The sequence below is a fragment of the Neophocaena asiaeorientalis genome, unplaced genomic scaffold, assembly GCF_003031525.2.
Source record: "Neophocaena asiaeorientalis asiaeorientalis breed wild unplaced genomic scaffold, Neophocaena_asiaeorientalis_V1.1 scaffold391, whole genome shotgun sequence".
NCBI lineage: Eukaryota > Metazoa > Chordata > Mammalia > Artiodactyla > Phocoenidae > Neophocaena > Neophocaena asiaeorientalis.
Window position 1 is genome coordinate 366,644 of NW_020174056.1, and position 18,607 is coordinate 385,250.

At 36.0% G+C, this 18,607-nt stretch overlaps 1 protein-coding gene across 2 annotated transcripts in view; it reads right to left on the bottom strand.

Annotated features, from left to right (window-relative positions):
* Positions 1–18,607, bottom strand: part of UNC13C (unc-13 homolog C) — a 580,525-nt gene that overhangs the window by 191,469 nt on the left and 370,449 nt on the right. For both annotated transcript variants that reach the window (XM_024754347.1, XM_024754348.1), the window contains one exon: positions 17,100–17,233. In XM_024754347.1, coding sequence (XP_024610115.1) covers positions 17,100–17,233 — 134 coding nt within the window. The remainder of the gene's footprint in view (positions 1–17,099; positions 17,234–18,607) is intronic.

Here is an 18,607-nt window from a genome sequence, read left to right on the forward strand (position 1 = left end):
TGAACTAACCTGTTAGTTTATCTATTTGCTCCATTTCTTCCTCTTCAAATTCATCCTCTATACTACCACCTAATTTACCTTTTAAGAACATAGGCTGTAGTATTTCAAACCACTACTTTAAAACCATCAATTGTTTGTCACATATTCATTAGCATAGAGAAGTTTCAACTCATTAAGATGACTTGCCTGGCCAATGACAATCTGACCCCCACTTTAACTATCTCTACTCTCCAACACTTTCCATGCTCTAGCCACCCAGACTACTTATAATTTCTTAACATATCTGATGTCCCATGTCTTCTGATCACTTTCCCCTAACTGTTCTCTCTCTTCCTCAATTTCCATTTGATCATAAATACTTTGTTCCTTCAAAGCACAGCTCCTCCCGCTAAAGTCTTTTGTTGTAATGAAGGCAGAATTAGCAGTGATTAATTAGCTGTGAGGGATAAGGGCAAAGGAAAGTTTACAGTGACTATAAACTGAATCATAGCACACTTAATATTAATAGTGATAGCATTGGTGCTTTGTACTGTGTTAATTCCATAATTTTACTGTTGCCACAAGATTTAACTTATCTAGTCTAATTTTATTGAAATTTGCTTTATAGTTCAGAACTGATGAAGTAACATGAATTTCTTTTCTCTTTAAGCAGTTCTGGCTAGCATTAGAAAACAATTCTCCATCTAGCATCTCTTCACTAACAGATAATGTTAATTGTGCTTATATAATCTTCTATATACACATATACAATTTTTATATATGCATTTATTTATTTATTTGTATATATGTATGTATGTATGTATATTTCCTCTCCATGCAATTTAAACAGAAGCCAGGATATAACCTGGTGACAACATCTGCAAAGCTAACAGTTTCCAAAATAACTTCTTTATTCCTACCTACTCACTGAAAAAGGGGACAAAAATTCACAACTATATACAACCAATAAGAGAAGGAAATCAGAGCTTGGAATGAGAGGACAGACACCTAGTATTTCTCATAACAGATTTTATCAAGTTCTGAGTAACTACTAGGTAGATTCTACGTTTCCATTTTTAAGGGGCAACAAATAATCATATTCCCATAAGAGTGTACTTTTGCATTGTGTTCAAATTTCCTTTGTAGATATGCAAATATATAATCTCACTCTGGCATCAAATTTTATATGCTATGTCTATGTGGTCTCCTCAGTATCAAATAATGATTCAAATGGCAGAGCTGTTTTCTTCCAACACGTTCCACAGTTGAATATTTCTGCCTTTTCTTTGGGCTGGCTAAGAAGTCTACACCATTTGCACATTTGCCAGAGGCTTATTTTCTGTAATTTAACGCAGTTCTGGCTATTTCCTGTGCACAAGTCACAGAAGTGTAATGTAGTGGTTAAGCCTCGATGTAATCCAAAAGACAGAGATTTGATTTCTCCTCTGCTACTTAACTAATTGACCCAGTGGAGCACTGAGTAATCTCCTTAAAACTCAATTTCCTCATCTGTCAAATGGGGATGATAATAATTGCAACTTGGGCCTTTCTAGGGCTGTTATGAGGATGAAATGAGATTTTACATGTATATAACTTGTACAGCCACTGGCCATAGCGAACACTCAATAAAGGCTTGCTGCTGACGATAAGGAAATTTTAACTATAAGTAAGACACAAGACATACAAGAAAATATTATTTAGATTCCACTGATTTCTAATGTGAAAAAAATTATCACAGAAAATGAATGGAAGTTTACATTTGTGTTGCTAGTTATTAGTCTCCAGAAAAAAAAACTGCTAATAAATTTAAAAGCAATAAACTTGATTGCAGAGGGAAATTATTATATACTAACAGGAGTAAACTGGTTTCACCAACTTCAGAAATCTCTAGCCATACACTAACAATTTATATGCTAATTAGAAATGAATTCCAAACTATGATACAAGCAGGACTAAAAGAGTTTTTAACTTTCCATGACCATTTCCTAACCTCGTAGAAATTAGTATATATATATATAAAAGTTAAAACAAGTACACATATAATATGGTACATTAAATACTCATTTCATTATTCATATTTTAAAAATAAAATTGGTCCTCTTCATCCTGGTCCAAGTTAATATATACAAATTGAATTCTAGAATGTATAGCTCCACCTCTTCTTCATTTTCCATGTAGTTATAGCTTAACTTAGTCTATTATTTATAAAAAGAGGTTTAATGAAACAACTGATCCATTCCAACATTATTTGAATGTCTCCTGTTTTTAATTTGCAGCAATTAATACAAACCATAAATGTTTTAAACCTTGACTCCTCTGAGACACAACAATTTAATAACCCAATTTATTATCTTGAAAATGTCTTAGTGAAATAAGGAAAATACAATATTCCACTGCCAAATTTGATAATACTGATTCATTAGTCTCAACAGATAAAATTAGAATCCATTAAATGTGAAGTTTTTTTTTTGTTTTTGTTTTTGTTTTTTGCCTCTCACTGTTGTGGCCTCTCCCGTTGTGGAGCACAGGCTCCGGACGCGCAGGCTCAGCGGCCATGGCTCACGGGCCCAGCCACTCCGCGGCATGTGGGATCCTCCCGGACAGGAGCACAAACCCGTGTCCCCTGCATCGACAAGCGGACTCTCAACCACTGCGCCACCAGGGAAGCCCTGAAGTATTGTTTTCACATGCAAAGTTTGCCTTTGAAGATAAGTGTATTCATTGTTACAAATGAGTAAGCAATGGTTCTGATATTATGTGTCATGTATGCAACTGAAGCTTCATTGTCACAGTCAGAAGTCAAGACATTTAGCTTGCTCCGCTCTTTTAACATTGTTATCTTTTCTTAAAATCAGATTTTGTTAACATGCTCTCCATTTAAGAGAACTAGACTTGCCTTAGTGCAATTAACTGCCATTACCATGGAGACAGAGAACCACCAAGAATGACCTTTATTAAGTAGGACTCTACTTGTAAATTACAAACTAGCCTTACAAGTTAAAGCTATATTAAAAGGCAACTAAAACGTATCATAACATTGCAGTTCAGGGTGAAAGTCAGCTTAAGCATTTGGAGTGTGAACTCAACAACTGGACATTTCCTGTGGTGATCATCTTTCCTTTTGTATTTAAGTTCTCTTGTACTAAAAAGCAAGTAGGTCACTAATGCCATTTAAACCCAACTACCCTTTTATCTTTTTGTTTTCTCTTTATTTACATCTACAACCTAAGGTATTATTTAATAAACTTGGATCTTTAAATACATACTTTAAATATGAAAAATAAAATTTGGGATGGATCTCGATTAACTACTGAAATCAGCATTTTGTAAGACAGTGAAGATGTCACCTGGCAGTGGCAAAGGAGGTAGAGATGGCAGAAACAGCTTTAAAAAACGTGGGTAATGTGCTTGGGGTGAAGAGTAAACAGAATTTACTGACCTCAGGTCACGTTTGTCAAGCTACTCCAGTGTTTCCAGATTACAGACCTGGGGAAAGCAAGTCCTCATATTCACGTTGGAGGCAGGGAGCTTGAGGCACTGAATGCCGAGAGATGGGAGTTAACATGTGATGAGCATCTAGTCAATGACAAGCACTGGGCTAGGTGCTTCTAAGCATACTTCTAAGCATTATCTCCTCGAATCCGGATAATGGTCCTCTGTGTTTTAACTCCCAAATTTTTCAGATTGAACTCCCAATTTTTCCAGTTTTAACTCCCAATCTTTCACATGTGGAAAACAGTCCAAAAAATGTTGCAAAACTTTTCTAAGGTCTTATGGCTCAGTCTCTCTCATGCAAAAATATTAGATCACTAAGCCACTCAAGCCACACTGATCTTTGCATACTTAAAACATAGTCCTCTTTCTTTATTTTTACTTACTACTGAAGTACTCATCTCATTAAAAAATACTAAGATGGTTTACAAAATATAATAAGATGAGATCTGTCTTCAAAGTAGAGACCTTAATGCCTGTTGGATGACTGACCGACAAACATCTTGCCTGCCCGAGCAGCAGTGGAGGGAGACCCTTCCATCTAAAAGTTGTTTCCCAAGTGTAATGTATAATTATGAATGGATCTCAAGGACACTGCATTGTTACAAAGATTGCTTAGAACTAGTTCCCTTAAACCCTTTCACTATGGTTCAGCATTCACTTTTATCTGTCTGTATTCATTGAAAAAGCACATGTACTGTCTGATTGTTCCTGTCTGGTGCCAATAAAATTAATATCAAATTTCTGCTAAGAGTTTCCCACAATAAACTTGTAGCCATTTATGGTAAAGAGCTTGGATGTGATTTTACTAAACCAAAGTAACCATCTATTTTTCTGTCTCAATTACATGTTAGGAAGGGAGAAGGGAGTATCACTGAGAAAAATCTGTAATTGGCCTTAGACAAAGGCAGAGGCAGGATAAGTATGGAAGTGGCAAATTTTATACACCCAATAAACATGAGTTTGGAGCCCAGCAGAACACTGCAGGTCCCCCCTCCGTCCACCCCCAAATACTAGGGAGTTGTTTTACACATACTAAAACTGCCACCAGAGGTAAAAAAGCTAACTGCATGATGACCAGACTGTAGCCATGACATGAACTGCTCCAACTTGAACAGTACTGAATCTATGGGTAGCACAATTCCAAGAACTGGCCTCAAGAGAATGGGATTAACATTATTGCTCATAATAATCTATATCTTTGTGGGCAGGAAAATAATTGTAGCTTGCCCTGCCCATATATGTAAGCGACAACTAAAATTGTCAGCAAAGAGATGCTACAGACCCACGTTGACAATTTCCACTCTGAGAATACAGCACCCTATGTCAGTATGAAGAAGGTACAGAAGATAGAACTTTGCCCCTAATCCCATAGAAATGGAATGACGTTCTGACAAGTGAGGATCTGTCAGCAGCTCTTTGCATGAAACCACCCTCAGCAGGAAGCCCCTGTTCCTGTCACTTTAGCAAAGCTATATTGTAACTAACTTTTAAACCAGGCACCCCCATGCTCTACTTATCTCTGGCCCAAGTGCACCTTTCAAACCTTTTAATCAATACCTTGCCTGACTTGTCAGTTCTTTCCATTGATCAAAGAAGTAGAAATGAAGAATAAGCAATGAAATGTAGAAATGAAGATGACCAGATCTCTCCCCTAGCTTCCCCTTCAGTCATCTCCCGAACAAACTGTGTGAATGAGGTAACATCTAGAGGAAGATCACAAGAAGTCAACGAGCCTGCGAGCAGTGGGGCGATGACGATGACTCTGACCCCCTATCTCAATGATTAACTGAGATTACTTCCCTCATTTCCCTTAAAAGTTTCATGGTCAAGCAGAATCTTCGGAGGTGGTTTTTGGGGGATGTTGAGTCCATCATCTCTCCAGACCATGGACATTCTGATTAAAGGCGCCTGTCGTTTGCTGCCAACATTTGTGAGTGTGTAATTGATTCTATAAGTGGGCGCAGCGGGACCCCCATTCAGTAACAAGTGGAACATCATCACTTCATCTGACACTATGCTAAGGTGGTAAAAATAAAAAGATGAAAAGACATGGTCTTTTCCTTCAAAAACTTTTTAGCATAGTGGAAGAAACAGATTTATATATATATATATATACTCATAGTACCATACTATAAATGCAATGATAGAATGTAAATTCATGGATGAGCCATAATGTGGCACCTATACATCCTGGATGCATTAGGGAAGACTAGCTGGAAGAGGCAATGCTTTAGTTAAGTCTTAAATCTTAAGGGTAAAGGCAAGTGTGGAGGGAACTTGGAGTTAGATAGTAGAAAGTCCATTAAGTGTTTCGTAAAACTATCTTTGCTGAAGAAAAAAAATAACTACAAAAACAAACAAAACAAACAAACAAGAAACTTGACTAACCAAATTACTACTACTCATTCTCTCTAACCTACGGAAATACTGCCCACATACCAGGTGACAGCAACTGAAATATGGACATGAAAGCAAAGTGTTGCAGTCTGTTTGCTTTGCCATCTATGGGAATCCGCAGCTCCATCCAATAAATAAAGGAGCCACTTTTAAGGCATCAACTCTTCCTAATGTTTCTCCCATTGATTAAGCCCCAATCACGTGGCCTTTCTTGCTGCTAGTCCAACATGCCAGGCTTCAGCTCTGAAACTTTGTACTTGCTATTGATTCTCCTGTTTACAGTTACCAAAGCTTAGTTTATGTTTGCCTTCCTCTGATCCAGGCTTCAATTCAAATGTCACTTTCTCCAAGAGTCCTTTTGTAGCCATTGAAATTGACATATTGGCATTGATCTTCACTTCTGCCAAGTCATTGTTTTCAGTATTGTCTTGCTTTACCTTCTCCATAGCATTTATCAATACCTGAAACATGGTATTATCTGTTTATTTTTAGGTGCCTTGCTATCTAACTCCTCTCCCCTCCCAGTAAAAGTAATAAAGAACTTTTTTTGTCTTGTTTATTGCTGAATCTCCAGTTTGTAACATATTGCCCAGTAATCAACATAAGTTAAACGAATGAAACCTTCTAAACCAATGGTAGCCATCACTATCTCCAAATAACAGCTCTGCAACAGACCTAGAGAACAACCAGTTTAGAATTCAGCAGGAGGACACAGGGGGCCTCCAGGGAGAAAATATGTTTAAAAAAAAAAGAGAAGAAAAATGAGGATATAAAAATAAAATGATATTAGACATAGAAATGTAGAAAGGTATGAAGTTAGATTCTATAGAGTTATTAAATGTGGGCCTTGGTTCTAACACTTCTTGCACCTAATCCACAAGGGAAAACTGATCATTTTTGTGTATCCCAAATGCTTGGGAAGCAAGGTTTTTAACACAGAGAATTCTAGAAAAAAAAAAATTCTTTCATGGTTTCTCCTGAGGGTGCCAGTGAGTACGCACTACACATTCACATTTTTCTTACAAGTAAATTACAAATTGTACGCATTTTGTCTATTGGTTTATATACAACTACAACTGGTGCCATCATATGGCATATCTTGCACTTTAAACTTTTGTAATTATTGTTTCAGGTTTATCATGACCAGATTCAGATTAATCATTGAGACATCAGAAATGTCTGGATGGAGCTAAAGGATTAATGCCCTGACTTATGGGATTTTTCCCTACAATTAATCGTTTTGTTAAGGCAGAGGGTTGCTTAGATTCTAATTCTGCCACTTACTAACTGTGCTTCAGTTTCATCGTCTGCACTTTGGGGATGTTAACAGCACTGATTCTATTATAATTACATTGAGGATTCAATTAAACACTAAACTGTAAAAAATGCTTAGTACAGTGTCTGGCTCCAATGAATTTCCCATAGTTCCCTATACGATGGTTGTAATATTTATAACACAGATATCTAGTTGTACATAAATCATCTGGCAAGCATAATAAACTGAAAATCCAAGATGAACCTTTTGTTTTCTCTATGATGTGCAGTCAGGGAGGCAGAAAATTGAAATCTTCAGAAGCGACTGAATTAGTACAATTCTTAGTTAGCAATCTTACAACAGTACTCTTATGCTCTTAGAAAAATATTCTTATTCTTTCCAGATAACGTGTTATTGTTTTGGGAATTTGCAGAGAAACACCTTATCTATTTTAAAATTTAAGTCGGCTGTAATTAATTAACATTAGTAAAAGCTTTCAAAATGACTTCTTTTTTGTGTGTGTGCTTTTATTCAGGTAGTGTTAGCCCAGGTTTTCAGATTTTCTGGCTATCCATTCTCCCCAATGTAAACCCTAGCTCTGCAGAACTGTTTACTCATAGGAAATATATTGTTTGCTTATATCCCAGCAATTGAAATTGAAGCATTCCTTTATACTTCAACAGCAACCTAACTGCAACTATAGTGGAATACACATGTTGTTCCATGTAATATCATAATGGTTTAGTTATGCTACTTTGGCTATAAGGATCACAGCTCAAGTAACTGCAAATAACTAGAAGGTAATTTTGATAAGTATACTTTGCACAATGGAGAAACAAGACTAAACTGCCTTGCCACATTGTACTGGAACCCAAGGAAAGCTGAACTAGGTTAACAGATGGAGCAAACACCAGTAGTCAGTCTCCTTGCACCAGGAACAAAAACTCCTTCCGAGGTGAAGGCATTAGGGGAGTGCAGTGAGTGACCACAGTCAGGATCCTCACCTAAGAGGTCCACCAGGGCTTCCCTGGTGGTGCAGTGGTTGAGAGTCCGCCTGCCGATGCAGGGGACACGGGTTCGTGTCACGGTCCGGGAAGACCCCACATGCCGCGGAACGGCTGGGCCCGTGAGCCATGGCCGCTGTGCCTGCGCTCCGCAACGGGAGAGGCCACAACAGTGAGAGGCCCGCGTACCGCAAAAAAAAAAAAAAAAAAAAAAAAAGAAGTCCACCAATACCAAGACTCTGCTATTCTCATCGTTTCCACTTTTCCTTGCAAGCATCCTTTCCCTTCTTTTACTGAAAACTGCCTTCTTCTCCTTCAACCATGTTTATCTCCTGGCTTCTATTTACACATCATTTTGATTTATTCTTAATTTTGGATCACTTACTATAGCCATCTCCAAACTCATAACCTTTCAATGTCTATTCTTGTCAACTATCTCAATCTCTGGATTTCTTAGTCTAATTCCAAATCTAGTTTTTTTCATTAGATTACCTTAACAAGGGATTAAGGTGAGGAATTTGATCTCAGAATGACCTGTGATTGTGGCAGGCACAGTTTAAGGCTCATGTTTGATTTTGTATATCTCTTTCCCGATTAAATCTTTGTGGCCCCAGCTTTGCATAGAACCTGGCAACTATAAAATATTCAATGCATATTTATTTAAATGAGAATTTTAATGAAAAATAATAAAAGTAAATAGAGCAGAAAAAAGAATGAAATAAAAATCTTTAAAAGAAAGAATTGAATATTTGCCTTATCTTTCCTATACTTGTTCTATTTCAGGGTAATGATACAAGAAATTTTCACATACTGCGATATGGGGAAGTCATTCTGGCTTATATATGAGTTAACTTGAATTTTATGCTAACTAAAACTGCCTGTTTGTGGCCTATCAAACATAAGCTGTGCTTGCGCTTTAATTATTAAAAAGCAGGGTATACTGAGCAGAAGTAAACAAAGACCATGTTAAAAATAAAGATTAGATACCTCCCTTCCCAGGGCACCAATGCTGGTGCTCCTCCGATGATAAGACTCCCTTCCCAGGTGCCACGGCTATACTGACTCACCGTGTACGTGCTGATTTGTTTTTTTTGACACCTTGAAGGAATGTATCCCTGGCTTGTTTCATGTCCTTTGTTCTGACAAGATATAAAACTGTGCTGATAACCAGGCTTCTATGGAGCAGTTCCTTGGAGTTTTCTGGGAGGCTGTTTTCTAGGCTAGAGTTCTCAGTTTGACTCAAATAAAATTCTTTTCTATTCCTAATATAGGTTATTTATTGATTATTTTCATCAACAATAACCAGATAAGCAGCCCTAGTTGATGAAGGCAAGTCCTTCTTTACAGAAAAATTCTAACTAAATAAATGCTGAACAAATAACATTATAAAATCACAAATTTGCCGTCCCTAAATGAATAACTTATTCTGAAATGATTATAAATAAATGAAAGCATTAGAGGAGAGGTCAACAGGAACACTGAAATGGAAGGATCAGGCTGGCAGCATGACCACAGGGGGAACAACCAGACTTACTGTGACCGCGGATGTGATGGAGTATGAAGTACACAGAGTCACCTGTGAGTTACTCTTGAAAAACAAACAAACAAAAAAGGAATCTGAAAGATAGCCTTTAAGCCAGTGCTCAGCTATGGGGAGTACAGAATACGGTGGAACAAATTAAATATAAGAAAGAGACATGCAGAATGATCCAGAAAGTAGAACATTCTAAAGGACAATGAACATGGCTTCTTTAAGAAAGTAGTGGCATGGATAAAAGAGAAGTTAAGGGAGAGGAATTACGAGGAAAGAGACTTAGAACACAAAATAGCCAAAATGTAGTATGTGGACCTCATCTGAATCCTGACTAAAACAAAACAAATGTAAAAAGGGATTTTTAAAGAAAAACAGCAGCATTTGATTATGGGAAGGGGTACACGATACTAATGCATTACTGTTAGTGTTATTAGTTGTGAGAATGACATTGTCATATGTAAGAAAATAACCGTAATTTTTAGGGATGAAATGATATATGTCTGAGATTTGTTTAAAAGAATCCAGCAAAGGAAAAAATAATAATAAAGCTCAATGTATAGGTGAAGAAAATATGACAAAATCTTAGTAATTGTTGAGTTTGAGTTATGGATATACACTCCATTGTATACTCTCTCTACTTTTTAGCGTAATGAACAGTTTTGTAACAAAGTTTTAAATAGAAAAATAATTTAGGGAAGCCACAGTGAAAGCAAAGACATCAACAGCTTTAATACTTTGAAGAGCATTAGTTCCAAAACAGAAAGAAGAAGATGTACATCTTTGATCAAAGTAGCTTCAACCCAATTTTCTCCCTGCAGCAAATGAAGCATACTATGTTTTAAAACATAAAATTTGAAAATAATGTTATGGCTCATCCCACAGCCTTGACAAAATAAAAGCAGCATACCTCATCTTCACAAACGAAACAGCAGATTTTTGAAAATTGTTCCATTTTCTATTCAACACATTGGAGCCTCTCTGATATATACTCTTAATGCAGAGAGGAAATAAATTGAGCTTTCACTGTGGCTCAATACTTTGGAAAGATGCTAAAAGAAATTACAGACAATAATAAAATACATGCAAATACACAGGATTGTAGAATGGATCAAACATATTTTTGCTTCCATTTTGGTCAGCATTACAAAAACAAAGTAATGTTAAGTCACAATAATTTAAATAATCAGAGTAAAATTACACATTTTAAAAGATAAAAGATTTCTTACTTTCAAGCATATTCAGTGAACCTCCCCTACATTATACATTTAGTTGTCGTCAGTCTAAAGGAATTTCACAGCTAAGTATACAATTGCCTACTGCATATGATTCATGGAAGTCATACAGATAGCCAAATCTCTATATATCCAAATATAACTCACTGTATACTTCTTTTAACTATTTACTTTCTTACACTGAGACTTCCTCCTGAATTTATTATCTCAATTAATGGTGCTCCCATAAATACAGCGTGTTCATTGTCTCCATCTTCTTTCCTAACCTTCCACTCAATGCAGTTAGTCAAAAAGATCTCTTGATTTATCTCCTAAATATTTCTCAGATCTGATCCTACCTCTCCATCATCTTATCCAAAGTCCTCATATTTTCTCACTGGATTACTGCTGGAGCCACTTAACAGTTATCTACACTTACAAAAGAAAGAACATAATAAGAAATAGAGAAGACACCAATTTACTTTAAAACCAAAAACAATACTGAGATTTAATGAAACCAAAATCCGTTTCTTTTTTTTTTTCAGAAGACTAATAAAATTCATAAATGGCTAGCCAGTTAGACAGGAAAACAGGAGATACAAAATATCAATATTAAGAATGAGAGAAGAGAAATTACTTCAGATTTTATAGACATTAAGGCATAATAGAGAAATGTCATGAGCAACTATACAACAGCAAATTGCCACTTAGATTAAATGGAAAAAATCCTTGAAAGACAAACAACAAAAACACAATCAAGAACAAGCAGTTTGGGGAGGAACCAAGATGGCAACATAGGAACTTCCCTCCGCCCACAGATGCAATGAATGTACAACGACACTACACATGGAGAAATTCCCACTGAGAGAAATCCAGTGGCTCACAGGACTATGGCAAATAAAGACGCATTTGTCAGTGGGTGCACATCACTCCCTGTGGCTGTCTCCTCAAGGCTCAGCCCAGAAAGAGCAGGTAAAAATGCCCATCTCCCAGTCTTGCCCTGGAGGGATATGACTGCATACTTTACAAGTTGATGCCTGAGGGTCTGGCTTCTAATTTAGCATGCATCTAGAGGCTGGCTGAGATCTTTCTTAAAGCCCAGAGAAGCTGGTGGGCACTTCCCTGCATTCTCCCTCTTGCTTGATCCAACAATGAAATCAAACCACCAGTACTTCCCTGGAAGGAGCCTGTCCACATATTTAATGCATCAACTTTTATGGCTGCAAGCTGAGGGATGGGTTCCCAAATCATGTAGCTCTGATAGCCAGTAGGTCTTTCATTCACAAGTCCCACAGGACTAGAGCAAACAAAACAAGCAGCTTTTCAACAGGTGCAGAAGCACCTGCTTGTCCCTCCCCCACTGTCATGGCTATCCACCTGGGCTCAGTGCAGAGAAAGCAGGCAATAATGCCCATCTTCCAATTTCTCCTTCCAAGGGGCTTAACTATATCTTTTCCCATCTATTGTCTGAGGGTACAGCTTTTAGTTAGCCTGCATCTAGGTGCTGACTTTTATCCTTTTCCTTGAAACACTGACCGGTCTTGGCACACCCTCAATTAGGGAGCCACTAAGAACAAAGATGGCAGCTTGGACAACCATAAAGGTTTGAGAGACAACCAGGAGCTTGGGCTGGGCTGACTGATGAGACAGTCTGTCTAGACTGGGAGAGGTGGTTGTCTAATCTAATGTGCAGAAACCAACACAAAGAGTCAAGGAAAATGAAAAAAAAAATAATAAGGAAATACGTTGCAAACAAAAGGACAAATCACCTGTAATTGACCTTAATAAAAGAGATAAGTGATTTACCCAATAGAGAGTTCAAAATAATGGTCATAAAGATGCTCACTGAGGTCAGAGAACAATGCATGAACAAAGTGAGGATTTCAGCAAAGAGAAAATATAGAAGACAAAGAGAGAATCCTAAAAGCAGCAAGATAAAAGGAGTTTGTTACACTGAAGGAGATCCCCATAAGACTATCAGTGAATTTTTCAGCAGAAACTTTGCAAGCCAGGAGGAAGTGGAATGATTTTTCAGAATGCTGAAAGAGAAAACCTGCCAACCAATAATATTCCACATGGCAAAGTTGTCCTTCAGAATTGAAGGAGAGACAAAGAGTTTTCCAGACAAAAGCTGAAGTTAATTACTACTAGACCCATAGATATACGGATCAATAGAACAGAGAGTACAGAATTGGACTCAAACATATAATTAATTGATTTTTGACAAAGTTACCAAAGCAATTCGATGGGGATAAGATAATTTTTCTAACAAATTGAGCTGAAAAGATTAAACATATGAAAAAAATCCCAAATAATCTTAAACTCCATATCATACCATATACAAAAAATAACTGGAGATGAACCACAGATCTCAATGTAAGATATCTAGAAGAAAACTACAGTATTGCAACTTGACTCTGGGAGTTGCAACGTTTTCTTAAGTAGGACACAGAAAGCCCAAATTATAGAAGAAAATAATCAACAAATTGGACTACTCTATCAATTATTTTCTTAAAAACAGCTCTCCAAAAGAAACTAGTAATAAATGGAAGAGAAAGTCACAAACTAGGAGAAAATATTGCAGCATTTACATAACAGTAGACCTTTATTTAGTATAATTAAAGAGCCATTACAACTCATTAATAAGAAGATAAACATCCCAATTTGGAAATGGCAAAAAGATTTGAACAGACATTTCACCAAAGAAGATATATGTATTGCAAATAAGCAGATGAAAAGACAGTCAATATCAGTACTTAGGAAAGTGCAAATTAAAACCACAAGGAGATATCACTACACTTATTTGAATGGCTAAAAGTAAAAAGTCTAATAGTACTAAGTGTTGGAAATGTACAAACACTTTGGAAAGTGGTTTGGCAGTTTTAAGAAATATTAAACATGTACATATTACATGACCCAAGGAAAATAAAAGAATATGTCTACACAAAATCTTGCAAACAAATATTCACAGAAACCTAATCTTGAAAAAAAATCCAAATTTACCCCCTAATCTTAACCCTAATCCTAACAGATGAATGGATAAACATTTTGTGTTGTATCTATATAGTAGAATATTACTCAGAAATAAAAGGAGATGAAGTATTGATACCCACAACCACCTGGATGAATCTCAAAATAGTTGTAATTAGTGAAAGAAATTAGACAAAGAAATGTACATAATATATTATTCCTTTATACAAAAGGATAAAAATTTCTAACTAATTTGTAGTATTAGAAAGCAGACCATTGGTTGCCTGGGGTGGGTTACATAAGGCACACAGAAACTTATTGGGGATACGGATATCTTTATTATCTTGATTGTGGTGATGGTTTCATGGTTAGATGCATATGTCAAAACTAATTAAAATTTTAACTGTATTCAGTTATACCTCAATACATCTATTTAAAAGGGAGAGAAAGACCCACATTGAAAGATCTGAAAATACTGTGCTTAATACTTTTCAGTTTCAATGAAATAGAAACACCTGGAAAGCCACTTCATGAAATTAATCTTTAAAATGTGAAGACGTATCAGTCAAAGAAATACTCTAGTACATCAGTTAATCAATGGAGTATGAACAGAGAGAACAGATACCAATTACACATATGGATTTACTTTAATGTATTCATTAATTCAACCAATATATATGCCTGGATACATACTAATGTACAAAATAAAACAAATCCTTCCCCTCATGTTTACTTTCTGCAATTATTATAAATTGTTATCAAACCTGAATAAGCAAATGCTTGCAATATTTTTTTAGTCAAAATAACCACTAATACTTCATTCAATTAATTATTTATATCAATCATCTTAGATATTAAAAACAAGAAAGATATAAAAATAAGACCTATATTTTTAAATCATCCGTTCTCTTGCCATTACCTTCAAAATAAAACCCAAAACTTGTTTTAGTTGGACATGTCCTTCACAAACTGACCTGTGCCTTCATACTCTGGTGTATACAAACCACACAAGGGATACTTTATTAATAATGCAGACTTCTGTGCCAAATTCAGATTTTAACTCCGTAGATTTGGGATGCAGCTCAGAATCTGCATTCGCAACTATCAGCCTATTTGATCCTAACAGTCTAACTACCCAGTGAGATAATTAGTGATGCCTAAATGTGATGACACATTGCACAAATAAAGAAACACGCATGAATGGAAATCTCACAAAATTACACAAACGCAACATTGGCCACTAAGAGCACACCTTGCTATCTAGGTGAGTTCACTTAAAATATAGATTTAATTAAATGAGAAACAAAATGCAATGATCCTTAGTGAGCAAAAAATCTTTAGAACATCTTCAAAATCTGAGCAAATACCATCATAAAGCATAGATTCCCAACAGAGGGAAAGCGTTCAGCTCTATTAGAACTAGGTTTTCATTGGAACAAAAGTGACTCCAAACTGACACTAAAAACAAATATAAAAAGCAAGACAAAGACATTTCTCTTCTTTCCTTGTGTCCTTGCTCATTTTTATACTTAGTAGACTTAATTTAGCTCATAATTTAAAATTTATTTTTGCCATAAGTAAACGCATTCCCTCCACTTCCTTTAACACATTCACAAAAAAGTAACTAAAATCTTTGTATATCTTTAATGGTATATGATTAAGAATGATTCTGGGGAACTTTGATTCCATGATTTTATAATGTTATCTTTTAATAGTCATATCCTGAATATTTGGTAAATGTAAAGAATTCATTTGATTAAAAATAAAATCCTTTCTAATAACTTTTAATTAGCATTTCTCAGCAGATGTTTGTTTTCATTCCATTCTCATTAATCAACTGACCTACCCCAGCCCGAGGGCACAGTCTTAAAACAAGTTATTGATGTCCCTACCTTTAGGAAATCTACTGTATCTTCAAGAAAGATCCAAAGAATGAATGAGAAAACATATCTAGCCCATAAAGCTGTCCAGGAGGAACTGAGGACATGCCATATGTTAAAAGAGAGGATCTATTCCTGAGCTATCAGAAGAGAATAAGAGAAAGTCTCTACAGATGGTCATCATGATACACTCTGGCATCAGGGAGAAAAGGTGGGTATAAGGGGAAAAGGAAGAAGAAAGTGTAAAGGTAAACCTAACGATGCTGTCATGCCTATCAAAGAGAGGAATACTTTCTCCACATTTAGAAGAAATTCAGGGCAGGTGAAAATGGGTGGTGAAGAAACAGGAAAGGATAAAAATTGGAATACTTACAGGTATTTCTTCTATAATTGGAATTTCAATTGTATTCCACACAAGCTTTTTGACCCTGTCTTGACCAGTACAAAAAATTAGAAATAATAAAACCAGTTCTCCATATTAAGCCTGAATGTACATCATGGTTTGTCTATTTCTGCTATTCCTGCTGCCCACAGGTTTTCAGGTATGACCAATATGTCAGGATATTCTCTCCATTACCAGATTGCAAATGCCCTGCGGGCAGAGTCAGCTGTCATTTTGGTTGTATAGCTCTCGACGTGTGGGTGTGAAATAAATCCTAAATGTGCAACATTAAAGGTGGACTGGATCTTGGAAATTATCTGGTAATATATCCTTATTTTATATATGAGGAAACTGAGACCCAGGGCAATTAGATAATTTGCCCAAGGTCTCATAGCTAGTGTTAAGTTGATAAGTTGATGATTTCAGAGTCTTCTAGAACAGCCACGAATTTTAATTCACCTGCCTTGTTAACCTGCTCATAATTTATAAATTCTATGCATGGAGGCATAGGCTTAGGTTATTTGAGAAAATGGACTTGTTCTCTTAAATACTGCATTAAATTTGTTACATCTAGCATACACAACTATTTTGAAAGCAAGTTTTTTTGAAAAATCCTTACTATTAATAAAGTCACGGTGGAATACGTTGATACTCTTTAACATTCTTTTTAGTTTTGGGGGATTGCATTTTTTTAAATTTTAAGACAATGAAAGAAACCAGTGGAAAGAAGAAATCTTTCTACATCAAATAAAAATAAATTTGTGGGAAATATTTGTCTCCATCCAAATAATCACTCTGTATGAGGCTGAAACTAAAAATTCATAATATCACTGAATTAATATTTACTGATAAAAGTAAAAATATACTGCTTTCTATAGCTTGATTTTGGAAAAGTTTGTCATTGTCATGAGAGTATAAGCCATACTTCAAATATTTTGTTTTCTTAACTTTAGTGGAATAAAATCCATTTATTACCAAAACAGTGTACTTACTGATTCAGGACAGGAGTGTAGGCAGTTTTATCCTCATCAATAATCGTGACCATCAGTGTAATAAGTTGGGGCCAAAAATCCAAATTCTTGGTGGTTGGTCCCTGATCTTCCCGAGGAATGTCCCGTTTCTTACTCTGCTCACAAGGTCACGCAACATGCAAAAGAAAAGGTCAAATGGTATGACTTTAGTTACATGTCACTGTCAAACAGGAGGATTAGAGAAAAGGGGTAATGGAACAACTCTCAGATCATGCTAGCCAAAGCTATTAAATTCAGGTTTCCTCTCTTCATTGAATGCATCCCACAGGGTAAAGTCACAATGGCCAGGCTTGAACTCCTAAATACTTTGGTTCTGGAATGGAGGTTTCTCTTCCTCTACTGCAGTTCATGACCTAAGAAATTATTATTGTAGAAATTATCCCTTTAATGTGGCTTCTTCCAAGGCAAAAGGTTGAATTGTTTGTACAATGATGTGTGTGTGTGTGTTGTATATAAAATTTGCCCTGCCTATTTGTCCATAGTCACACTGGTAGTAAAGTGGGCTGAACTCAAGCAAGACTGCCTGGTTACAAAGCCAGTACTGTTAAATACGACAGCATATACAAGTTGCATGAATGGTCTGGAACTCTCTCATTCCACTCAGAAATGTATCTAGTTAACAAAAACTTCCTAAGTCTATCTTTCTTTTTTGTGCATGTATGTGTATTTAAATCATATTGGAATCCTTCTTGATTTACAATACTGAATGAATTCTCCACTCTCACCTCTAGGAAGAGTGTTGTCTCAATGATCTAAATTTACAGTGAGATTAACAGAGTATAATAACAATTTTGAATGTTTAACATCTAAACTTCATATTCAACAAACACAATTCCTTTGAACACACAAATAAATTATTCTGGTCACTTTGTTTGGTGGGCATTCTTCTTATAACACGTCTTTCACATGTACTTTTCTAAATTAGGCAAAAAAGATAAAGACGAGACAATTTTCACTCAAGTATATGACTCAGTGGGAAGCATATTGTTTCCTTGTTTTTGCTAAATTATTTATAATCTTATATATCCAGGATATCTGAAAGCTCCAATGTGTAGCTCAGGAAATTTATGGGCTCTCATACAGAAGGTGGATTCGATTTTACTTGAGCCAATCTTTTGCCCTATCCAACTACCATGTCTTTTCCAAAGAACAGCCACCCTCTGCTGAATGGTTGTATGCCTATCGTCTAATGCTGCCCAGGACAGGTAACCAGATTTGGATGAGTCATCACACTATTATAGTCTCACTTAAGTTAAAATATAACCCTGTATTAAATCCACTTACTGTTAGAGACCTCATACGCCGACTATAATGCACCTTTAGGGACTTTAATTTTCCTATGGTGCTTCCAAATGCTGTTGATTTACCTTTAAGCTCAAAATTTAACAGATACTAAAAGTTGAAGAGCTAAAATAGTCAAAAAATTAGTGGCTAGGACAAATTACTTCAAATTGCCAGAATGAACTATA